The sequence below is a fragment of the Balearica regulorum genome, chromosome 2 (assembly GCF_011004875.1).
Source record: "Balearica regulorum gibbericeps isolate bBalReg1 chromosome 2, bBalReg1.pri, whole genome shotgun sequence".
Classification (NCBI taxonomy): Eukaryota; Metazoa; Chordata; class Aves; order Gruiformes; family Gruidae; genus Balearica; species Balearica regulorum.
In genome coordinates, this window is record NC_046185.1 from 20,161,892 (window position 1) to 20,188,476 (window position 26,585).

Consider the following 26,585-nt stretch of genomic DNA (forward strand, 5'->3'; position numbering starts at 1 on the left):
TGGAACGCCACAATGTTGTTTTTGCAGTCATGTTTTGGAGAGAAGCTGTACTTTGAAGGAAATTCTAAATGCATCACTTCTTAGTCCATTTTTTAAAAATGGTTCTGTACTTCAGGTTAGGAAAGCCTGTTTTCTGTATGCTTCACAACGTCAGAAAATAATAAAAACAAACAAAACCCCAACACTATAGAGATTACGTGTAACTCAAGGTTTCAGTTTAAGTAGGTGTGTGTTTAAATATCAATTTAAATATTAGTATGTTTAATGATTTCTTTTCAGAGGCAAAGATAAGTGTCATAACTTCCTAAAAATTTGCCTCTGGTTGTTGAGATGAAAATGTGCTTATGATTCTCAGCTGCAGCTTTATGTGTTAAAAATCCCTCTCAAAAATCTTAAGGAATTACAAACTCAGGTAAATCTGGGGTACAAAGTGAGAGGTGCATTTAAATATTTTGCTTTCTTCCTGTGAAATAACTGTGAAGAAAACAGGTGTATTAGGAGATCCTCTCCTCGGTACATGTCTTTGCAGTCATATATGCAATGAAATAAATTTATTCTCGGTCATTTTCACTTCTCACTTTAGAACCCAGGCCTGTCCGCACCAAGGCTTCTTTTTACAGATATGTGAATGAAGATTTATTTTTTGTTTTGAGGTCCTGGTATGTGACTTTGGACAAATATATATGAGACCATATTTAGTACTGCTAATTTTTAGGTGGCTTTTGTTAAATGACAATATGGCTAGGATTTTCTTTACTGAAATGGTGCATTTTGGGGTCTCCATGGGCTTTCCTAATAGTCCAGTTCTTAAAGATCTGTTGCCTATCTTTGCAGAAAACTCATATCATCTGCTTCCAGTGGGAAGATGTGTTTTCTTTATTCCAGTGAATTAGTTCGAGTTAAAAATCTAATAATGAAAGCTGTAATTATGATATGAATTAGCAGGCTGAGTTAAAGACCATAGTTGCGCCAAGGCTGTACTACACAGTCTTTCCTCTGCAAACCTAAACCAAATATTTATCATCAGGAAAACTGAAGGCTCATACTTGGAGTGGTCTTGGCTCCTACTGACTTATTTCAAATTATTGAAGTCTGTTAATGTACAGCAGTATCAAAATTAAAACCATGTTTGAATATCAAAGTATTGATTTAGCTGCCAGATTTCAGGCACCTCATTTGAAAATTCTGGTCTGTGTTTTTCAGTAGCTGTTTTTTCAATGGTTTACACAGGTTTTACCTCTGGTGATCTCTAGGATGAAATGTTCTGAGACTTGAGGGGAGAACTTTGGAGAAATTATTTCTTTCTTCTCATGAAATACTCCAGAAATGAAGGGTTTACATTTTTTAATGGAATTGATCTCTTTCTCCTTTTTTTTTTTTTAAGAGAGAAAAAAACCCACCTGTGTAATTTCTTACTTTAAGTCGCTGACACTCCTTTTATTCCGAGATAGTGAAGTGCTATTATCTCAGTTTTAAGAATGAGGACTTCAGAGTAAGAAAAGTTAAGTTACTTGCCCAAGTCATGAAAACAACTGTGGCTCAATTATTCTTTGAACCGAGGTGGGTCTTATCCTAAGCTGAGGGCTCCCTTGAGTAGTTCATTCCTCTTCTCAAAGGTATAGCCTTTATAAAAAAAGGGAATAAAACCATAAACTGACCTATTTAGCATATCCTCACTTGGTTTTTAAGACTAGAAAGGACTGTTATTATAATATATTGCGAAGTACTATTACCTTTTACCCAGATATATGTAGTCTAAAGACTCAAACTAGCACAAAGCACTTTGATTCGCAGGATGCTAAACTATGCGTCACAGGCCACAGCAGTGACCAAGCAGCCACAAAACACTTAAGGCCCTTGGAAAGGCAAGACTTTAAATGAAAATTGCCCAGACGGTCTCAGCAGGTGAACCACGCCTCATGCTACAAGTCTGTGCTGATTTGATGGAAGAAAATTCCTTCCTGACTGTAATCTGATAACTAGCTTGACTCTGAGTATATGCAGGACATATACAAACTAGACACAAGTTTTGATCTAGCATGTTACTTGCCCCTAGTTATAGCCGGTCTCTGATCATTCAGAAGAAGAAAAATAATTTTCCCTCATTCTTGGGAAATGACATCTGCCAGTTGCATGTTAAAGTCAGTAACCTTTTCAGGTTACTGGCTGGGCCCGGAAGTATGAGATTATATGTGATTTATAACTAATGTCTTAACAGGGAGGAGACTATTGAGGGCAATCTGGGCATTTGTGTCCTACCTGGGATCAGAAGAGACTCACTAGCCATGTCTACAATAGCAAGAAATGAGGCCCAGTGGGGTGCATTTGTAGAACTAAAAGGCTACTTCTGGGGACCTGGTGCCCACACTTTACACATTTTAGGGTTTTACTTTGGGCTAGCTCTAATCTGGTCCTGTGAACTGGATGCATACTACTTGTTGAAGAATGTTAGGTGTATATTTGGAGCATATTTTCCAGTTCAGGTTAATTTGAAGGAAACGTAGCTCCAGGAGTGCTCTGGCATGCAGAGCAAAGCTCAGTCTATAGGGGATCATTTGAATTCCTGATATAAAAGCACACCGATGATCCAAACTGTGATAGACACTCACAATTCATGTATTCTGAAGTGATTGCATGACAGCTCCAGGGGTAAGAACCAAATACTTTATCCCAGAAGTGCCATGAAAGCATATAACTTCTGAAGAGAGAGTAGTCACCCTAAGAGGGGCTTCAAGCCAGTCCAAACCTCTTCCTGTTCCCTTCTCTCCCTCCATCTTACAGGTAGCATGTTCCAGTGTTTAATAACATGATGGACACATCCTGTTTTATTTCAAGTCTAACTTCAGCTTCCAGTCATCATCAGCAAGATGGACCCCTCCCTGCCTTCCCCTGAATAGTTGGTATTTATCTTTGTTCAACTGTGTTTTTTGGGTTGTAAATATTTAGTTGAGACTTGAGGTGGCACTGTATCAGTAATGATTCCTTGTGATGACTTGTTACCCCATCAACTTTTGCCATCTGGAGATTGTGCCAGCAAAGATTTTGTATATTCTTTGAAGCTTTTTTGGTAAGCATTGATTCTTTCTTATTACAGTGTACATTCAGAGTTTAGTCAGTGAGATGGGTTTTAAAATCAGAATGTCATCTAAGTCAGATGACTTGGAGAAATCAAAGTATAACTCACCAACAGTTTTCTTTTGTTCCATGCTCATAGAAACAGCTTATTTTGCTCTAAACCCATGCTTGTTCTATCTATCACATATGTATACATGTATATTTAGTCTCTACTTCTCAATGATGTAACACTTGCTTAATAATTCCATTTTTTCTCCCTGAAATTGATGTCAGGTGAATCAGTCTGTAGTTCCCTACTTGGTACATAGGCTGTCCTCAGAGCTGTTGGGCTTTTCCTCAGTATTCAAGCATTTATTAAGAAAAAAAAAATAAATCTAGAGGGAAACATCAAGTTAATGCATTTAGCAATTGACTGGCAGTGATAGTTGTTTAATTTTTTTCTCTTTGGCAAATGCTCTTGCATAGCTTCCTTTTGTATGGATGGCAAACTTTTGATTACGGCTGTGTTATCACACTGGGTGGATACATCCTGCTTTATTCCAAACACAAGATGTAACTGTTAGGCTCTTTTGCTTTCTCTCTGTCTGTTATTTTAAGTGTTAGAAATATGGTTTGTTATTCTGGTCTCTATTCACTGTTGAATTTTGGGATTTGAGGGCTTAGAGGGGTGGGGTTGGTTTTTTTTGGTTGGTTTTTTTTGATCCCTTTAGGTTATTTGTCAATTATCTCCATTTTTTAACTTACATTATTTGCTATTTATGTCTTGTTTTTCCATCCTTTGAAGTGATGCTTTGATACCACTTCCACATTTATTTTTTTAGTCAGTTTTTTTTGCCCTACGTTTTTTTGTTTTGGTATTTGTGGTACTATGGCTTGTTATTCATCCAGTAGAATATCCTTAAACAGTTATCAATTTTAATTCTTCACAGTGTCTAATTTTTTTTCCAGTCAATTATGCCAACAAGTAATTTAAGCTTGGTAAATTTGGCCCTTGCAAAGCTTCAAATAATCACATTTCTGGCTTATGCTATCTACTCCTTGTGTGGTGGAGGTGTAGCCAGTCCAAACCTCACAGGTACATTGTCAACTGGTAATTTTTGATCAGCAGTTACCTGTTTTTTTGTCTTAAAAGTTAATGTAATTTTTAATCACCCCATAATAAGCATACAAAGGTAGTGCTCTTTATAAATACAAAAGACCCCACCTTGTTAAAGAAACTCTAGATAAATTTCTTTAAATGTTCATATAGGACATATACCAGATTTCTCCAATGCCAATGTTTCCTGGGATGGCTAAGAAGGAATTTATCCTGGTCTCTCAGGAGGACTGTAAGTCCATCAGTACTAACATTTTAGTCTTGTGAGTGAGCTTTATAGGCCATGGACTTGCTGTACTGCTGCATGTGTGAGATGCTAAAGGGTAGTGGTTTGCTTGGTGCGGAGTACTGCCCCATCACTGCTTATCTGAGTCTCACCTCCTGGAATGAGGGGGCGTAGGTAGGATTTTCAGCATTTGAATGTACAGCCCTTTCTCCTCAGTCTTGGTAATACAAGGTAGATATCCATATCAAAATTCGTATTTTAGGAGTGTGATAATGAAACCTCTGTTCTGGTGTCAGAGTACGGCAGGGTGGCTTGTGCTTGTGGGGGCCACCTGTCCTTCTGGAATGTCTCTGCTCTTTTCAAAAGAAAGGTATCTCTGGAGGGAACTGTTGGGGGGTTTTGGCCAATGGTGGATGTTGTTTTGTGCTTTCCTGAATCTCATCTGGAGCTGCGTTGCTACCTGTAGGTCTTCTCCCCGGTCAGCTTTTTTCTCCTAAGTTGTCTCAGTTTGTGAGGGAAAGGATACTTCCAGCTGTGAAGATATCCTTTAGGTTCCCTTATTTGCAATTACAGCACATTTTCAAAATGTTTTGTTTCCATTTCATTGATACTTGTTGCCTCTCTCTATGGGATCTCCTGTGAAATGGAACATATCTGGACATCCAGAAAACGTTCCATATCCCTGTGTGCTTTGTTACCTGTTCCTCCTCCATCAGAACTGTGTTGCACATCATGTAGCTCAAGATGCTTCCTTCTTCAAGCAAGAAATGAAATCTGATACTTCAGATACAGGTCATAGGACCACAGGATAAGTCAGTCTGGAAGAGACCTCCCAAGCAGGAGATTAGACCTCCCTTACCAATCTCCTGCTTAAAGCAGGTTCAGGTGTGACACCAGACCAGGTTAGCTGGGGCTTTTTCCAGTTGGGGCTTGAAATGGCTGTGCCTTCCTTTACCTGTTCAGGAGTGTTGTGATGCCACTTGGAGATCTGGACTTACTGAAACTAGGTAGCTGTTGGAGTAACCACAGCATCCATCTACCTTTGAATTTCCCTCCTGGGCAAAGAGAAAATAGTGTCTCCTCTCTGCCTAGTGCTTCAGAAGAGTTGAAGGGGATTCAGCCCAAGTACCCCACCTGGGACCTTGTAAGTGCTATTGGTTTTCTAGTGCAAACATAATCAATAACTACTCTGTCATCTGCGGAAATGCAGTGCTGTGCCTACACAGTACCCAAATGAGTTTCTCTGCAGACTCGTCATATCTACCTGGAGACTAGCAGCCTTGTCCTCTGCAATACTGTGGGGAGCAATTTTACTTCTGTGTGGTCTAAGCTTCATTCTCAACCTAAGGCCTAATCTGAAACCCGGGTTGCCTCCATCAGAATTGGACATTTGGCAAATCTGCTTGTACAGACCCCCACTGAAGCATTGCTCAGAACTAGCTTTTGCTGAATGTAAGGACCTGTACCATGTTTCTTCTGCAAAAGTTATGATACTGTGAATATAACTCTACGTGCATTTTAAAGTTTCCTACTCAGCTCCTTATGTCTGAAGCCATTAAATCTTCCAGACTGTTCCCAACTATGTAAAGCTTACATTTTTTCATTCTTAGAGGGTACCACTTTCTGTACCTTTCAGTTTAATAATATTCTTTTAAAAAAATAATACTAAAAAAGCATAAAGCTCCCTTTACATGCTGTTCAACATTTCAGAAGTTTGGTATTTATGAAACACTAACCAGTGTGTTCACTGTTTTATAAACTGGAGAAATAAGGCATGTTCTTCACTGTTACAGATTTACAATCACAGTCAAATATTTATTTGTTTGGCATTTCCTTTACATGCCAGTTCTTGTTGTACAATAAAATGCAATAGTAAACAATAGTTAAGCATGTAGTCATTAGTTTAGTGGTGCCTAATATAACAATGAAAATAACTATATAGTCTTTGCCTCTGTTTATTTCTGTTGGAATTGCTGTATGGATTGTCTAGAGTTCAGATTTGACATCTATGACTTCTAAAGTATGTTGAATTTTATCTTCCAGAAAGTGAAAAGAAAGGCTTGAGCTCCTTCTCTAACTACTTTTTTTTCTGTTCCTCAATCTTTTCTACCTTTTTAGGAATTGTTCAGTAAAAGTATGAAAAGGCAAAGTGAAATATCATGCATCATACTTAAAGTCTTCTTGTACGTCATTGTACTTTGTGTCTTAAGCGGAGTGTTCTGGATCTTCACCTCTTTAGCTTTAGTGCTTTCAATAATGTTTTGTCTTCAGTGGTTTGGGTGGATCTGGGTTTGGAACTGTGTTTTTGTTGGAACGCCTCTACGTTGGATCCCTGCAGTTTTCAGTGCTTGGAAAAGTTATAACTTACAATAGAAGACAAGGTAAACATGCCATCAAAGGGGAAAAAATTAAATCTCTGTTTATTCACCTGCATGCTAGAGATGAATCTTATTCACAGCAGCTAGCTGAAATATTCTAGATATTAAAAGGCTTGGAAAAAAATGAATTTGTTTAAATACCTGGGACTTTGTTCCAATAGGATTTGTGTCCCAGATGTTGATTTGCAGCAGCAATATGCTGGATGAAGTTTGCTGTTGAATGTGCCATCAGGTAGTGGCACACAGCATATGTACGTAGGGAAAATGCATTCCTGTGCAATTTTGTAATTAAGAAATAGGCAGTGACAGCCTGTGCATTTCTGGGTGGCTATAGCAATGCAATTTATCTTCAATAGAAGGCAAATAAACTTCCAATTTGAAATAAGCTGGGGAATGTGGGTTTGTCATGTACTGTCTTCCCTGCTTCCCTTTTCCTACATAAAAAGCATAGAAGGAGCTCCTGCGCTTCATACGTAGGTGAGATATAGGAGATATAAGTGAAAAACAGATAAAGCCTTAGCTGAGGAATGTGATTTTCAAAAGCCTCTTTGGGAGGACACAACGATTGGTTTTGAAAATTCCTGATCCCTGCTGCAGATGGTTTAAGGTTGGCTCTGTGCAGGCGCAGCGAGGATGCTCAGTGCTCACGCTCTGTTGCACTTCACAGGGAGCTGTGATAGAGCGGTGGCCTGGTGGGAAGGAGCTGTAGACACCCCTTTGCTGAAACCAGCCGGCTGTGCCACTAAGGTGAAAGAGCCCCGCCACTGCATGAAGGGCATGCCAGAAAGAGATAGACCTTGGGGTAGATCCAAGGGTTAGAGCAATCTGGGGGTCTGGTTTCTGTCCCATCAATTGATTTATGCAGTTTTCATCAGATGTAATTAATCTGTGCTGTTGCCAAAGGTAATGACTTGTGGTTCTTTGCCTCCATGTCTGAATTGCTGGGGTTTGGGGAACAGCCCAGAATCTCAGTAGTGGCTTTGGGAGATTTCTACATTTTACTCTATAGACTTGTAAAAAGCTGAAAGTATAATTAATGTAAAATCCAAATAAGAGAAATTTGAAGACAACTTATCCTTCGAAAGTACTGCATGTTAACAATCCTCTTGGGTTTTAGGGTTGGAGTTTCTTGAGGTTACTATACATGAAGCTACCGGCATTTAATCAAATTATCCGGGGTTTATAAAGTATCCTAAATCATAGAACTACCTGATGGAAGTTTATTTAAAGCTTATATCATGGATGTTTTTACAGAGACTGAAGATGCCAGATAAGATAAAGAATTTTGAGACTTGGAGTAGACAAAACTGCCCACAGCTGTGCAAACAGTACAGCGATGGGCACGTATTGGCTATGTTTTGGTACTGCTAGACTACAGAGTTCCTAAAAAAAGCATCACTCTAGCAACTCATAAGCAGATGAAACAGAGGTCATCTTAGAGGGACTCTTCTCAGCATGATAACAACTGAAGCAGCCACTTTACAAATCAAAAACTTGAATGGATTAAAGGAAATGGCTGGTCCATTTGTTGGTGTAATGCAATTTCTTACTATAGCTGAAATGGATTGGCTTATAAATTAAAACTCAGAAGTGGGATTGGCAACATGCACATGAATGTGCATCATGTAAGATTTTTGAACACTAAATCTGAGTATTTGGGCAGGCTGGGCTTCAAGATAGATGACCTGTGAGTGGTATTTGTGAACCAGTTGCTTGGTAATGCTTGATTGTTGTTTTTTGGGTGGTTGGTTGGTTCGGTTTGGTTTTGGTTTTTGTTTTTTGTTTGGGTTTTTTTTTTTTTTTTCTGAACAGGCTATGTAGCTGGCCTGTGTGCATGAACACAAGGGAAGATGGATATTTTATTTTATTTTAACTTTTTTTTGTCTCTGCATGCGCTTTGTGCCAGTGATGCTTGGACTTTTTATCCCCAGTGTTTCACATGTGAGTGTTGAACTACTCTCTGTCAGTGACAGCAGGAAGATCTACGATAAAACTGGTGAATCTGTGAATAGCAAACAGATAATATTTCCTAGGACAATTTGAACAGGGAATGGGAACTTTCCTCTCTGTGTCTATTTCTGTACTTGATTTTTAGGATGGCAGGTGATGGTAGGCTGTGAACAGCAGACAGAAGAGGACAAGGGGAATTAAATATTTCCAGTTGATAGCAGGTATCCAGAAAGTAAACTATGAGAGATGCCTTTAAAAGCTTCAGGTGGCTGTATGAAGACAGATGGCTGAGATGCCTCTGTGACTGGCAGGTCAGCCCAGCTGGAAAGAAAGTCAATAATGTTCTCAAAATATCTAAGCAACCAAGGCATCCTGAAACCAACTTACATGTAATTTTATTGATAAAATGGGCTTCTGAATTTGGTAGTCAGTATGCAATGCTGATAATATAGTCACTAAATATTACGAAATATCTCAACATGTAGGTGATTTCTTGACACTTGTCAGGGTGCTGAAGGAGAATAATATCTAATGGATCTAGTGATTCTCCCTACCATGGTGGTGGGGAAAACAGTACAGAAAATTCTGAAAGTATTCAGCTGGATAGCCACGTAGCAAAAAGTAAAATGTTTTGATTTGTAAGTGGAATAAAAGTCCACTGTCTTTTGAAATAAATGGAATGAAGACAAGTCTTTTGAGGCCTAGACTAGAATAATCAGAAGGATATTATATCAATAATGAGAGAATGAAATGAGCTGACAAATGAGAGTAGTTTAAGCCTAAAACTGTGATATCGAAAATATAATTAAGACCTCAAAAGGAAGTGAAGAAATAATTTTATAATAAACAGGCAAAATTGTTCACTTATGAGCATAAATTTGGTGAGATTTATACCAAACTCATGGAAGTGAAATGCCACCCTACAGTTAGTCTATCCTCAGAGGAAGAGTGGGGAACATGTGGGTTTTCTGAATTGTGGACAACTCCAGAGAAAATGATCCTGAGTGGTTAAGGCACAGCACCCTGAGAAAGATAGCACTGGGTCGTCTCCTGCCTAACTCCAAAAAATGGCTGCTTCCTACCCAGAGCAGTGTGGTGCTTGGGAAATGGTGTCTTTGTGGTCAAAAAAACTTACATGAATGCTTCAGGAGAGTAATATGTAGGAAAAGTAAAGAAGTTGTATCACTTCTGTATTTGATGCTGGTACAATCCCTTTTCAATTGCTGAGCTCTTTTTTTTTGGTGTCCATAAGCCTGTTGATAAAATGGTAAAGGATTGATCAAAGGACTGGATACTTTGCCTTGCGGTGAGACATTCTGGAATCTTGCTCTGTTTATCTTGCCCATAAGGAGGCTAAGACTTGACCTGATCAGAGTGTCTGCATTGGGGAAAAAAACATTGAAAAACTGTTAGCAATCTGGCAGGCAAAGATATAAAAAGGTCCAGTGGTTGCTATTTGAAGTTCAAAATTCCACTGCAGATTTTCAACAGTGAGAGTGATTAGCCCCTATGATATCTTAACAAAGATTGTGGTGGTTTTCTTACCACTGGCAATTTAAAAATCAAGATTGAATGGTTTCTTAAATGATATGTTTTAGTAAAGCACAAGTTTTGTGGCTTCTTTGTACAGAGCATTGGGCTAATTGTTCATAAAAATCCCCTTTGACCTTGAATATCTTAATTCTCTTAAAGACAATGACTAGAGTCAAGCTAGTAATTTCCCCCCCCCCTTCCCCCCCCCCTTTTTTTTTTTTTTTGTTATTCAAGTTTTCTGTCCAAAACTTACTTTTGCTTTTACACAGGTATTTTTCTTGACCATCTTCTATCCATAGCCCATCAGATGTTTTTTAACTATAATGACCTTGTATACAGTGTTAGTACATTGGTATACTATGTAATATTGGTGTATCTGTAAGGCTGTATTCTTTGTTCCATTCTTTTGTACCCTGAAGATACATGCCAAGCATGAGTGTATTTTAGTTGGGTTTATTGAGATATGTATCTGACATCTTTATAGCATTAATCGAATTCAGGATTATGAAATCTACTCTTTCTGCAATAAGTGCAGCTTGTAGTGGTCTTTTAGTTGCTTCTCTCCTCTGAGTCGTGTCTGCATACCGCATGTTTACAGTGATAAGTGTCTTGGAGACTTGCCTGCTCGATCTGAACTAGAATCCAATTACCAGTATTTATGTGGCTGCAAACCCAGTTAGGGCAAGAGTGCTATTAAGCTGGCCATTGTACCAGTGAGTCCAGTTTCTGACTTCAGAGACTTCAAAAGACCAAAGACAGCCAAATGGTGACACAATGACCAGGCAATGAGTGATATTAGGATCATAATGAACATGTTAGCCTTGCCCTCTAAAGAAATTATATTTAGGTACAGTGTTTTTCTACTGCTTGTTTCTCTGCCAAGCCCCCTTCTTTCTCCAATTGGTTTTGAATTCATTTGGCCATTCCAGCCTGGTTTTTATGGAAGTGTAAAAATACCAGGTTCTTGTGATGAGCTGGAGCACCAGGTTCAAAAGAGGTTTGTGGCACCTAACGAGTGAGTATACAAGACAGACACAGATTAGTAGCAGTTGTTGTGGTATGGGCTGCAAGACAGTAACATCATAGGAAATCAAATGCTCTTAGTTCTCTTGCTTACAGAACAACTTGTGTTCTTGTGGGGAACAGGCTAGACTCATTTTGTATTGTTGGTTCCTTTGTGATTTCAAATAGTCATAACAATTCACTTAAAACCGCTTCAGCAATATGGCTTAAACACATTTGATCCAGACAAGAGTTAAAGTAATTAGCTGATATTTGATTTTACTTGATATGGATCCAAACCATGAAACTTTGAACACCCGTAGAGTTCAGAAATGTTTCGTTCAGTGTTTGGGTGCTAGTCTGTGTTCTCAAGTAACCTTTTCAAATTTGGCAAATTTAATCCCAGATTTAAAATGAAAAAGCAACATAGGGAATCAAGTCTATAAATACTTTTTCCTCAAATACAGAGATGCTCTAGAGCATAGTTGTAGAAGCAGCAAGCAGAAGGAATAGAAAATGTGTTATCTGTATAAAGGTGTGTGTTTGTGTGTACGTGTGGTGTTCACACCCGCGTACATACTTATGTGGCTGTACAAAACCTTACTCCTGCTGCAAGGACCTTACAGTCTTTACAGGCAGCCAGGGCAATCATGTGCTTTGAGACCCAGAGGATGGTGATAACTTAGAGCATGTGTGCATTTTCGGTTTTATGATGTGACGACAGCAGCACTCTGACACTGGTTAACATTTGTGGGCCTTGTGGAAGGAGTGAGTTTCCATGAGGGATTTGGCTGGAGGAAACCTGCCTGCCTGGCACACAGAGCTGAGGAGGGTGTTCCAGGCAGGGTTGAAATAGAGATGAGTAGCATGATGTTTTACATTGCCTATGATGCCTCTGGTAATTTGGAATGGGATTGACCATGTTTTGTGAGCTTGTAATTTTTTCATGCAGTCTAATACAGAAGGAAAAATAAGAGGTTATGAAGAAATTCAAAAGGAAGTGTATAGATGTTTCTGCTGAACACAGAGGTGTTCATTTCCTCCTTCAAAGAGCAATTATATGAGAATTGAAAAGCTGTATGTGATAAGAATCCATTGTATTTGCTTTGTTAAGAAACCAAAATCGAAGGGAAGACTTTGGGGCAGGGGGGAATTTCGTAGGATTTTATTATAGCCTGTGTACATAAGGGCAAAAGAGAAAGTTAAGTTGGTATCTTCAAGACGGCATGCCTCTGTGACACAAAAAACAGTGCTATGGAATTTGATTTGTTAAAGTATATGTTCAGTCTCCAAGTAATTTAGTAGTAGAGCATATCATGATTTTCCCCACTTTGGGACAAGTTGAACTGAGAGAAAGATTGCAGAAGTCAGTGTCCTTCCCATGAAGCTCTGAAAAGAATATAAGCAAAAACAATGTGGAAGAACACCGATTCTGTGATACACACTTCACAATAACTTACTGTATGCAAAACACCTGGAAATTATTCAGTTTGGTGCCTAAGCAGCACAGTGGGAAGTTTTCAGATTCTTTCATAAAGTTTTCTCTCCGTATTACAACATACAAATCATGTTATCTCCCCTTACCATTGTATAATACTACAGTGATTTCTTTTTGTGTGCTTAATGTGGTAAAGAAATAAAAGAAAAATATCAGATGCATTTTTAGGTTTTTATTATAACTTTTAACTAGGAGAGCAACAGGGAAAGTCATCACTATGTGACCATTAACTATGTCACCATCTTGAACTCAGTTATCCAAATTCAATGTGTGAGTTTAATAATCATTCATTTAAGTAACAATACATGTGTCACATCTGTAATGCCTCATATCTGAGGATTTCAGAGCAGTTTAGAAGTTTTGATGAACTGAATCTCACAGCTTTCCTACAAGAGGGGAAAAAATACAGGCATAGAAATTACAAATAAGGCTGCTCAGGAGATAAAGGAGGAGAGCAAGTGTCACGGTTTGGGGAACCTACACACAAGTTAAAATTTTGGGATAAATATATGCAACTTACAAAATTGCTATATTATTGAACTCTTTCATATATCTTGTATTGACCTTAAGCTGTGAAAGATGTGCCATCCGTCTCCTAAACAAAGGATAGCACAGGATATTGGAGGAGTATTTTATGTTGTTTGTTAGCTCCTTTTCATGTGAGAGTATGTTAGGACAGAGGATGTAGAACACTATATGGCTGAAGCCCAGAGAAGTCAGCATAATTAAATTTGTCTGCAGAACAAAGGGTTATCAACGAAGACATTTTACCAGAACTAGAAAAAGGAGGTACTTGAGGAGAGTAACATGTGGGCAGTCGTAGATAAAGTTGGACAGTAGAGTCAAACTGAGAACCCATTTTGTAGCCAAGAAGCCCGAATTTTAATGGGGGTCAATGAGGGAAGGTGGGAATGAAACCTACATGGACACTACAAATGTATTTTAAGCTCAACATGAGCTGGCAGTGTGCACTTGCAGCCCAGAAAGCCAACAATATCCTGGGCTGCATGAAAAACAGCGTGACCAGCAGGTCGAGGGAGGTGATCCTGCTCCTCTCCTCCACTCTTGTGAGACCCCACCTGGAGTACTGCATCCAGCTCTGGGGGCCCCAGTACAGGAGAGACATGGAGCTGTTGGAGAGAGTCCAGAGGAGGGCCACGAAGCTGATCAGAGGGCTGGAGCATCTCTCCTATGAGGACAAGCTGAGAGAGTTGGGATTGTTCAGCCTGGAGAAAAGGCAGCTCTGGGGAGACCTAATTGCAGCTTACCAGTACCTGAAGGGGCCTACAGGGAAGATGGTGAGGGACTGTTTATCAGGGAGTGTAGTAACAAGGGGCAATGGGTTTAAGCTAAAGGAGGGTCAATTTAGATTAGCTATTAGGAAGAAATTCTTTCCTGTAAGGGTGGTGAGGCACTGGAACAGGTTGCCCAGAGAGGTTGTGGATGCCCCATCCCTGGAAGTGTTTAAGACCAGGTTGGATGAGGCTTTGGGCAATGTGGTCCAGTGGAGGGTGTGCCTGCCCATGGCAGCGGGGTTGGAACTAGATGATCTTTAAGGTCCCTTCCAACCCAAACTTTTCTATGATTCTATGATTCTGTTCTACTTAGTTTCCTTTTATGACAAGGTCACCCATCTAGTTGACCAAGGGAAGCCAGTTGATGTCATTTTTTTAGATTTCAGTAAAGCTTTTGATACTGTCTCTCACAGTAACCTTCTGGACAAAATGTACATCATACAGCTTGACATAAACATAGTGTGATAGGTGAGCAAATGGCTGATGGGTCGGGCCCAAAGAGTTATGGTAAATGGGGTTACATCAGGCTGGCGGCCAGTCACCAGTGGGGTTCCCCAGGGCTCCATTTTAGGGCCAGTTCTTTTTAATGTTTTCATAAACGACTTGGATGTAGGACTAGAAGGTGTTGTGAGTAAGTTTGCGGATGACACGAAGTTGGGAGGAGCTGTTGATTCCGTCGAGGGTGGAGAGGCCTTGCAGAGAGATCTGGACAGATTGGAGAACTGGGCAATCACCAACCGCATGAGGTTTAACAAGGGATTCTGCACCTGGGAAGGGGCAACCCTGGCTATACATACAGACTGGGCGATGAGACGCTGGAGACCAGCCATGCTGAAAGGGACTTGGGGGTCTTGGTCAACAGCAAGTTGAACATGAGTCAACAGTGTGCCCAGGCTGCCAGGAAGGCCAACCATATCCTGGGGTGCATCAAGCACGGCATTGCTAGCCGGTCTAGGGAAGTGATTGTCCCACTCTACACTGCGCTGGTGCAGCCTCACCTCGAGTACTGTGTGCAGTTTTGGGTGCCGCAGTACAAAAAGAACATAAAACTATTGGAGAGTGTCCAAAGGAGGGAAACGAAGATGGTGAAGGATCTAGAGGGGAAGACGCATGAGGAGAGGCTGAAGTTCCTTGGTTTGTTCAGCCTAGAGAAGAGGAGACTGAGGGGAGACCTCATTGCGGCCTACAGCTTCCTCACGAGGGGGAGCGAAGGGGCAGGCGCTGATCTCCTCCCTTTGGTAACCAGTGATAGAACCCATGAAGGCATGAAGCTGCGATGGGGGAGGTTTAGGTTGGATATTAGGAAAAGGTTCTTCACCAAGAGGGTGATCGGGCACTGGAACAAGCTCCCCAGGGAAGTGGTCACAGCACCGAGCTTGACTGAGTTCAAGAAGTGTCTGGACAATGCTCTCAGTCATATGCTCTGATTCAGCTGGTCCTGTGTGGAGCCAGGAGTTGAACTGATGATCCTTATGGGTCCCTTCCAACTCGGGGTATTCTATGATTCTATGATTCTATTTGCTCCAGAGCCTAATCCCTACTCCCTGAGCCACACTATTGAGAATAATAGCCTTTAGCTATATCCATGCTGTTCAGCAATTGGCCTGGCCCTGAGTCATAACCATATACGTGCCGTGTATGAGATCCTGACTTCAGCTGATTCAAACTCCAGAAAAATGCTTAGAGTGGTGAATAAATTCAGGCATCTCACATCTTTACTTTTCCTTTGTTCCTTTTAATTCTTTTGTTATAGTACAGGCTTCTCTGAGGAACCTTGAACAAGCTGGACATACAGATTTACTGAGAGTGTGTCGTGGTTTTACCCCAGCCGGCAGCTGAGCACCACGCAGCCACTTGTTCACTCCCCCCCTCCATCAGGATGGGGAAGAGAATCGGAAAAGTTAGAGTGAGAAAACTCGTGGGTTGAGATAAAGACAGGTTAATAGGTAAAGCAAAAGCCGCGCACACAAGCAAAGCAAAGCAAGGAATTCATTCACCACTTCCCATGGGCAGGCAGGTGTTCAGCCATCTGCAGGAAAACAGGGCTCCGTCACGCGTAACGGTTACTTGAGAAGACAAACACCATCACTCCGAACGCCGCCCCCCCCCCCCCCCTTCCCCCAAGCTCCTTATAAACTGAGCATGATATCATATAGTATGGAATATCCCTTTGGTCAGTTTGGGTCACCTGTCCTGTGTGTGTCTCCTCCCAACTCCTTGTGCACCCCCAGCCATCCCGCTGGCAGGGCAGTGCAAGAAGCAGAAAAGGCCTTGGCCTCGTGTAAACACTGCTCAACAATAAGTCCATAGAACAAAAACATCTCTATATTATCAATGCTGTCTCCAGCACAAATCCAAAACGTATCCCCACACTAGCTACTATGAAGAAAATCAATCCTCTCAGCTGAAACCAGGACAGAGTGAGATGCAAGGAGACTAAAAGGCAATTCAGAAGTCTACAGGATTGCCTACCATGTGTTAAGCAACAATTGCTTTGGAGTACATGGTCAGATATTATTTGATGTGGTTACAGATAGGCAATCCCTGCTGACAGTGAGATGAGGGATACATCCAGGCCTAGCACATCATCTGTTTGTTTCTCTTCTTGTATGTCTTTGAAGATGTGGATTGTGAAAGAATAGTTGTAAGATGAACTGTAGGAAAAGTTGTATCTGAGGTCTTGTGGGCAACAGGAGATGGGAACTGGTTTAGGAGTTGGTCTGGCAGGGTGTGTCATTACAAAAGGGTGAACAGAGAGCCAAAGAATCATACATATACCATAGAGGGTAAAGATGCTATTCCCATCAGGAGCATATCACCAGGTGAGCCTGGTGCCAAAGGACTCCAACACTCAGAAAGTGTCCCACTGGCTGAGCTGTTTCACACCAGATTGCGTGGCTTCTCGTCCTGCCTGCCACCCACTAGCATTATTTTGTACAAGATCGAAGCTGAATGCTGTCATGCTGACCTTGGTGAGACATGTGGCGGGGACTGGAGCAGAGGGGGAGTGGGAATGTGGTGTGCAGATGTGTGAAGGTGAGAGTAAAGCTTATCAGCTACTGGTTCCAGAGGGTGGTGGGCTTTTCCTTTTTTCTTTTCCTGGCTCTGCTGATGAAGTCATCCATTGAACAACCTCAATTATCCATCCATACAAGATAAAAGTACCAGAGTACTATGTAGGGTGTGAATACATTTGAATATTTAAAATATAACAATCAAACATAGTCCTTCCCTTGTTGGCCAGCTGCTCTTGGGGTGGCCTCTATTAAATAGCTCTCGAGATCCCACAGATACTTTCCTTCTGCTGCATAATATTTTTCTTTTCTTTCCAGCAAACCAGGTTTGAACTGGCAGATTTCTGTGAAGTCCTGTAGCCAATTTAATATTTAAAACAGACCTGTTAAGTTATGCTGGTTTCAGGAATGTCTTGAGCCATCCTCCCTCTGCTAACCTGCTGTGCTGACTCAGCGCCTGAGAAGGAGTTGACAGCCCATGGGGACAGGGGGGTGTTTTGCAACTCTCCAGAAAGACAGGATAATAAAAGCTCATAAGGGTAGAGAGTGATGCAGCTAATATTTGTGTTGCAGTTATCAGCCAAGTAATTTAAAAGAAAAAAACAAAACAAAAAAAACCAAACCCAAACAAAACAAAAAAACCAAACCATAACCCAGAAAATAGAGTTGAAGGTACAGCAGCTGGTGACCTAAAATGGTAATCTGCACTAAAAGTCCTGCTTTGGTAATATCTGTGCATATACTTTTCAACCCATTTTGGGTAGAAACTTGTAGAAAAAGGCTCTTAGGAGTTAAAACTGCTACTCTTTTTCTTTGAAATAATCATCTTGACATTCTCATTAGAAAGACCAAGAAGAGACTGCAAGAAGACAGCTGTTGTAGAACCCTGAGAGCGATGGGACAGCAGGTGTTGCTAGTGCTGTACCTGTTCTGCAGAGAGTTCTCTACTATTAATATTGCTGTCTTTACAAGTCAGAAATTACATTAGTGTGGTTGCTGAATTTCCATGGACATATAATTCCAGGTGCATATATCAGGGTGCTGATGTTCTTGTATTTTGTTGCTGTTGTGTGCTTATGTCCCCAGCTTCAAAATAGAATTCAGGACTTGGGCTTTATTTACAGTATACTGGTGAGCTTTATATAGCTTGTTCTCTGCTTGCCTGTACCTTTATTTTAAGTGTGCGTAAATTCATTAAATTGTGCTACATATAATTAAAAATACAGAGATTGCATCTCGTTTTATTTACTTCTTACTAGTGCAGACGTATGAGAGTGAGTGCACTTTCAGAACCTTCCTTTCAAAACTACTTGTAATCATGCCATAGATAAGTAACACTTTAGAGGGAAGAGGACCTCCAGCCAAAATAGTTTCCAAATGATCTTAAAGTGTAATTTATCTTCTTATTTTGCAGCTAGCTATGGACCAAATCCAATTTGCAAAGGCTGTTTATCTTGTTCAAAGGATAATGGGTGCATCAGATGCCAACACAAGTTATTCTTCTTCCTACGAAGAGAAGGAATGAGACAATATGGTGAATGCTTGCATTCCTGCCCATCAGGGTACTACGGACTCCGAACGCCAGATATGAACAGATGTTCAAGTGAGTTTTTTTGAACGCTTACATTCACTTTTGTAGAAAGGCCATAATTCATGCTCGGTTTTTATGATGATATGTTGTGGAACATGATGGTATTTTCACAGATGTCTCAAGATCATCATCAAACTTTGTTAAAGAATGTCCCAGCTCATTCCAAGATATGTAACATTCAGTGGATTAAGTAGTTGATGCATTAACCTAGTTTTTATTGTTGTTGTTATTTTTATTGTTATTATTGCTGTATTTAGAAGGGAAATTTAGGAAAGAATGATGATTTAAGCAGCTATTCCTAGTTTTAACAAAAAAATTGCCACTATATGAAAATAAAAAGGATTCAACCTTAATTTAACAGTGCCTCATGTAGGTACTAGTCAGTATATGCACTAATATATGGGTGGGCTTCTTGTCATGTTTTTTGTTCCCACACAAATTTCTGGTGAGGTGACCAGACACCTCACACCAGACATGCTTTAATATGTAAGTGTTGCTATTTTAATAAAACAGATGTACTATTAAAAACAAAAAAACAACCTTTCACTTTTAGTACTGCATTTTATTTGGAAATTTACAGCCTGCTAATGTGCAACAAGATTCCCTGTTTACATGTCTGTGCCTAGAAGCACAACTGTTAAAATCAGCGAGTGCTCTGGTATCTCTACACATTATTTCACCACTGTCTGGCAGTTGTGCCTATTTGTATCGATTTTTCCATACGCTTGTATGTATGTGGACTATTACCCATATGGATTATTAATCATTGCTATTACCTCTAATTCATATTTATGGGGATTTTTTTTTGTGTGTGTGTCATGGTGACCTAATACTGGTTAGACTGAACCTAAGAACCTGAAGTGAGAAATAGCTTTTCTTCACTTCCCGGAATAATCGAGTGTCTGTTAAATGCATGGCACTCTCCCCCTCAGTACTGCGGGCTGTCACTGGGGCACACCGCGTTGTGGGAAAGCGGGTGCTGGCTTTTGCATCGCACGTGATCTTGAGACCCACGTGAGGTCACTCCGTGGCAATCTGGGCTGGATGAGGAGCACTCGTGGTCGTGCTTGGCCCCGTCCCAGCCCGTGCAATGACATCCCGCCTCTTTCCCCTCATCCCCTGCACAGGCTCTGTGGATATGGTATTCTCCGCATTACGTTCCCAATTGCTGTGTAATATTGCTGACTGCTGCCTAATCTATACCAGGTGGCTAGGCTTTGATGAAAAATTAAATGAGGCCAGTATATGGTTTATGTGTCCCTTCTGTAAAGTAAGTTAGGATCTTGGCCTTAATTTTCATAACACATTTGTGAATTCAGGAACTCGTCCACTTTAACTTTCAAAACTGGTCTGTAAAAACTTGCCCATGTAAAAATGTTCTTGAATATAGTTACATCTTTGGGAAATAGATGAATTTGTCTATATTAGCCTGTACTGCACTTGTGAAATAGGAAAAGTAGTCATACTGTCAGTCTTTCTTTAATTTCTTAAAAAGAAAAAAAAAAATATTTGCAGAAGGTAGATGGTGAATTCAATATAACTTTTTTCAGTTTTACCATTTATAGAAAATTATCTTTTCCCCTGAATTACAGGATTGGTTTTGAAAATAAATGCAAGTTCTGTCTAACCTGTATTAGCATGTGTTGAGCGCTGAATATTTAACTTACCCTCATGCCTTTGAGAGTCTCCCCCTGTAAGAATAATGATGCAGTTGCATTTATCGACCAGTCCTGGTTCTCCTCCAATGATTTTTGTATTGTATATTTTTATTTTAGTGTAACTGCCAACTGGTGTATTTATAAATCACATCTTTGGTTTTTTCTTGATTTGGTGATCTTGCATGGCAGATACATTGCCTTGTGGATACACAGACATTTTGTGGATTGAAGTTGAGTTAAAATAAACATTCTTAAAAAATAGAATAAGTTTCTTCCTACTTGATGTTAGATACTTTTAGGTATGCTTAGTACAGACTCCATTGCTCAGATAGTACTATCTCAGCTAAAAATAATAAAAATTCTGGCTATGTTAAAATCCTTCTGGGAGTTACAGGGCTTGAATTACATAAGTTGAAATGATTTCTGCCCTATTAATGTCTTTATAGGCACAAAAGCTATTTAACGTTTTATTACTGGAACACTTGCCCATTTTTCTTAGAGAAACTATAGAACATATTTTTATGGAAAATGTTGACATGATTTTAAAAGCCAAACATAGTTATTGCCAAATGTAACACAATAAATACCACAGCCAAGTGCAGGAGCTCTAAAATAATGGAAATTTTGAATTTCAAGACTAATTTTCTTTTCTACATGTAAGCGGTATGTGTTTCTTGAATTTGCTAAGTGGTTCTAGACTGTTTTTCTAGTAACAGTGAATCATGTAATTTTAAGACTGCTTGTCTCTAGAAATCGATGTAGAGTTTCCTGCTGGAGATGATTTTCATTTTGAACACTGCAGTATGAGAATGCAGTACATTTGGACATGAAATTGGAAAGTGTTGAGTCTCATCTGTAGAAGAGTGCCCAAAAGAAGAGCTACACTTTGTTAATTTTCCAAGAAATTTTAATAATTAATGACTTTCAACTGAACTGCTCCAACAAGAAATAATCTCATGAGAAAAAACCCAAAACTGAATTAAAGAGTCAGATGAAATCTGTCACCTGGGTGGTTGGTTTAACATTGGTCTGATTAATGGATCAAGCCTATCTTGAACCTTTCAACTTAGTCTGTATCCATAGCAACCCCTACAATTTTAGGGGGAGGAAGCACTCAGAGTTTAGAAATTACAGCTCCCTTCAGCTTTGCTTGGCTACTCCATTTGTTTAGGTTCACCTTCTTTCTCACAGGAGGGCCCAACATTGCTAAAATTGTAGTTTCCCTTTCCATGTGCCTTCAGTAAAAACAAGATAAAGAGAAGGTTTTAAACAAATTGAGCAGTTATTATACATGTGTAGTTAATTCACTGTATTAAGAATGGTAATGATTTTTTTGAACTTTGTTACAAAATAGCAAGTCATCATTAATGTATCATGGCTTGACTATTTCTTATGTAGTATAGCAGAGCATATGACCTTCTGAGACTATTGTAGTCAGTGCAATTGTAACAGTCCGTCAGGGGGTTCAAGTAGCACAGGGGCAGCACTATTTACTTTAAATAAAATAATTTTTCTACCTTTTTAGAAATAGTTTTCATTACATTTGTATTTATTTCCTTCATATATGGCTTTATCTTTTAAAACCAAGCTTAATATAGCATTTGAGATTTTGAAAATGAAGTTGGATGGCCAGAAATTGAGGTCTACCTGTCATTATTTTACAGGCATTTATTTTTTTTCCTTATCTCTTCCACTCTTTTTTTCCTCCATCAAGTGGATTTGATTTTTTTTTAATTTGGATTTTTTTTTCTTTTTGGCCTTACTTGATATGTTGACAGAAGAGTTTTGTTACATCCATCTGGCAAAAAAAGTCATCATAGTGCTTTGAATTAAGATTTATTAAATCTGTAGTTGATTTACATTTAATAGGGTAATTGTACATTTGTAAAGGACTAATTGAAAACACTGTGGTTTGGCATTTATTTAAAAGATTTCAACTAATAATGAATCAAAATTAGAACATACTGGAAATGTATCACCAAGTGTTTACTAAGTAAATTTATTTAAAAACATAGTCTCACTATAGTATTTTATAATCAGCATGTTGTATTCCGGAACTGTTATGGTGAAGTGGCTGTGTGTATCATTCTCTAGCACTCACATTCAGCCCCTGCTGAAATTGTAGCTTAAAAATCTTTGTATAATAAAGATAATAAACCTGCAACTACCTAAGACACGTCTGCTTAGGAGGTTAAATAGCTAGCTATTCCCTTGTAGGCTAAGGCTCTTTTGCTTATGATTTTCCTCCTCTCCTTACTGTCTCCTCAATGTCTTTCCTGAATCGGTTCTGCAAGTGATATTCCATCCCCTACAGAACTGCTCCCATCATATCTATCTTCAGCTCCCCGTCTCTGTCTCCTGCTCTTGTTAGCACTAGCACAGTCTTTGTCTCGTGTGCCCGTGTGTCCTCAAGGCGAGTTATGAAACGTGTAGTCTGTCTGGATTTTTGAAGTGTCTCCCAGCTCAGGAAATGCAGGAGAGGATTAGCACAGAAGGTGGTGTGGGTCGATGGCAGACTGGTGTGGAGTGACAACGGACACGCCAAGATGGCAGTGTGAAGTTAAGTCTCTAGCACCAGTGCTGTTCTACTGAGCAGCAGAGGGATGAGAGCAGGAGTTGGAAGGAGTGAGCGTGATGGGCGTGAGGACAGTCTGGGGATGGGTGAAGTTAGGAGGTTCTGGGTTGGAAGAGGCAGAGAGATCTAAGACAAGAAGAGTAGGGAGCTGTGAGTCAGAGCTCAGTATGAAAGAGCAAAGTAGGTGCTTTGGACCCAGCAACAGTTTGTCACACCCCAGGATTACCAATCTCACAATTTACAGGCCCAGAGGCTCCTCTGGAATGATGACTTAATGGAAAGACTGACTGTGACCTTCAAAAGGAAAACCCTGACTGTAGTGGATCATCATGTCCTATTACTTTGTCATCTTAAACACAAGGGGACACCTCAAGCAAGAACCCAATTGCAGCGCAAAGACTACCAAGCCCTTCAATTTAGGAATTCCACGTTTCCTTCCTCAGTTTCAGTCTGCAGCTTCCCTTTGCAAAACATGAACATCGTCTCCATCCTGAAGGTGTTCAGTACAGTTCTCTTTCTTACGCTGCTGGTTGCTGGCTTCCACTCATGCAGATCCTCTCATGTGTTCTCACTTCCCTTTCCCATACTCAACTGCTCTTTGCTGGTGTCTGCGTTTCATGCGGAGCGAACTTGCTGTGAATCGTTGCTATTATTAACATTACTAGGAATTGACCAGCTGTTTTTTCTGCTATAGGTACTACAAAATATTTTTGTTATGAAGGGAGTTGTGGATGAATATTCAATCATATTGATCATCTTTAGAAAGGAACAATGTGACAATGGAAACACTACAGAATAGGGATCTTTCACAAAGGCAAAATAAGGCTCACATAAATTTTTCAAGAATATGGATATCAATAAAAATACTTTACAAATGAGTAACCACTTTAAAAAGTTGAGATAGACATCTTTTGACCTTAAAATTCATTATATTGCATTTAGCATGCTAATATAGTAACCTTCTTCTTGTAAAGGTATGTTAAACTATGAAGCACATGCATCTCATTATGGAACATTTTATGCTTTATTTTGAGCTTCAAATGAATTATATTTCCCCACAATTCAGCTTATTCTGCTTTATAAACTGGTGATAAGTTTTACAATGGAAGGATAGTATTTGTTTTGGTAATGTTATGCTCTCTGTATAGTGCAGAATTAAGCTATTTACAGGAGCACATAGTCTTTTTTTACAGTAACAAAGCATATGCACCTGGGTGTAAATTTAATTCAGTGTCTGAATTTGTAATTTGAACTCCTGGGCTTTTGATTTCTTCTCTAAAATATAGGTCTGTCAATTCTTTAATGCTTATTTTAAAAGAAGAATGAGTAGGAGTGGCTTATGATGACTGTCAGGAAGCCAAAGCAGGTCAGGAAAATCTTTTAATATCACTGTGGTTCATCTGCTTAAAATGTATCTCCAATTTGGGCATTTTTTGTAATCTGGGCTTTCTCTTTCCAGAGTTCTTTAATGCACCATTTATGCAGTTTTTTATAAATATTCTAAGTTTCATCCACATCAATCAGATTTGTGCTTTTTCTGCTATTTAAATGGCAGAGAAACATTTAGGCGATATAAATGAGATTATGAAGCCTAAATACAAATATTTTATTGCTGGCTGGCTAAATGCACTTTTTACAGACCAGATTGGTTGCCCTAACCTTGACTGAAACATGGTTCATAGCTATTACTTTTTAAAAAAATCTGGTGTATGCGTAAAAGCATTTCAGAAGAAATTTTTTTCTGAAGTGTCCTGGGGGGTCAGAGCTCACTGAAAATTAAGGAAAAGGGGATTTTGGCTCCTAAGCCCTTGCCACTCTGTTTCAGTACGCAAAATCGAAGATGTTTGAAATTTCTGTCTTCAGATTCTTTTCTGACAATGTTTTTTTTTGATGGAGATATTATGTCTTTTTTTCTTTTTCTCCTCTGCAGAACCAAAGAATCTGGTCTTTCCTTTCTGTAGGTTTCCTGTCCCTTGACTGAGGAGTGCCACAGTGTTAGCTCATGGAGTTACGTTTCTTTCTTGAGCATATTCTGTAACTGCTTTCACCTTTACTTACTGTAATCTACCCTTGCGCTGCACTGCAACGCCAATCATTCAAGTTCTTACTCTCCTGTCAGCCTAAATTAAGAGACTGCCCAGCATGAATAGACTTTCCATTGGAGAAAGTATATATCTTGTCCCATAAATCAACATTTCAGAGCTCTGACGAAGGGATAGGTTGTTGTTTTGCTTTGTTTTGTCTGAACACTGAAGATACTTGAGCAGGGTGCTTCTGTCTAATTTCAGCCCAACTTACCTTCACCAGACAAAATAGTAACTTCTCTTCCACCCTGTCCCCTGAGAGGTTAAGTCGTGGAGCTGTGAATTTACAACCACTCCTGTGACAGTGTGAGATTGAAAATAGACTTCTAGAAAGTTAGCTTTTCTAACTTTTGGAGTGCTGCTCTTCTTCAGTTCTCACTTTTCCCTTTATAAATATGTATTTATCAAGAAAGATTATATTTCTTCAGGGTTTTTAATATTACTTTTGTCCATTAAAGTAATTGCAGTGAGCTCTGGTCTATCTGATGGGATAAGAAAGTTATCAGTTTCAAACTGCCCTTGCTGAAGCAGTTAGGACCTTTGCCATGGATTTCAGTGAGGTCAGAATGTTGTTCTTTTAGCATTCACATACAAGTCTTGTGGGAAGTACGACATAACACTTTAAAAAATGTCATCTGTTTAGAAATAGGCTGTACTAATCAGACATACCAGCAGATTTCTCTGGGTCTCCCTGGGTGCTTTTTGTAGTCAGTTATGTGAGGATGGTGCCAGGTTAAGATGTTCAGTCTTCATATGGGGATGGCTTTCAAGGGTGTTTTATACCTTTTGTGTGGAAGGATGGGCACAAATATTTGACTTTCTGACTTTCCCAAGATAGAAACACTGGGAAGAAAATATGAGGTTGTTCTAGAAGAGCTGTGGTAAGAGTGTTATGATGAGTCTGAGAGGTCTTGGCTATGTAGAGGGTAGCAGAGCCAGTGAGATGTGAGGGGACGTGATGCTGAGCAGGAATAGAAGGCATTTGAGGTCTTGTAGGAAGCAGACCCCTGATGAGACACTGCAAACTGAATACAAGGGAAGGAAGAGGTAGGGAGTCACAAGTGTCTTCCCCTAACCTACAGACCTCTTGTTATTAGCTAAATGGGAACAGCAGCAATGAAGCACCCTTTACTTCTTCACTCTCAGGTTCTGAAGATTAAGCTTCCAACCTTGTCATTGTTGCCCTGCAAGTATGGTAGGCCTGCCAAAGGTATGTGATTGCTCTTTGGGGTGATTCTACACAAGTGAATTTATCAACTCTTTCTCCCTTCAACATCAATCTTATCTTTCTCCATGCCTCCAAAGCTTCCACTTCTAGCCCACCTCTCCTTACTGCTTCTAAAATCTCTGAGGCAGTTACACTTGTCTATCTGGAAACATCTAGTGGGCACCATTTTCTGCTTATTTTTAGAGAATAGAAATCAAAGCATTTCTGAAGAATACTGTGGGTTATGCAATATCTATTTCTTTCCTGTAAAATGCTCCTTGGGTCTAAAATCTTTGCTATGCTCAAGTGTTTTGATCTTGTTTCCTTTGGGGTTTTTTAATGTTGTAAACTTCTAGGTAATCTGTTAAGTGGAATAAAAAGAATGCAGCATGGTTTAGCTACT

General features: G+C 39.7%; 1 protein-coding gene across 1 annotated transcript in view; it reads left to right on the forward strand.

Moving 5' to 3' along the window:
- RSPO2 (R-spondin 2) overlaps positions 1-26,585 on the forward strand; it is a 120,344-nt gene that overhangs the window by 41,347 nt on the left and 52,412 nt on the right. The window contains 1 exon segment of the mRNA XM_075743491.1: positions 18,482-18,670. Coding sequence (XP_075599606.1) covers positions 18,482-18,670 — 189 coding nt within the window.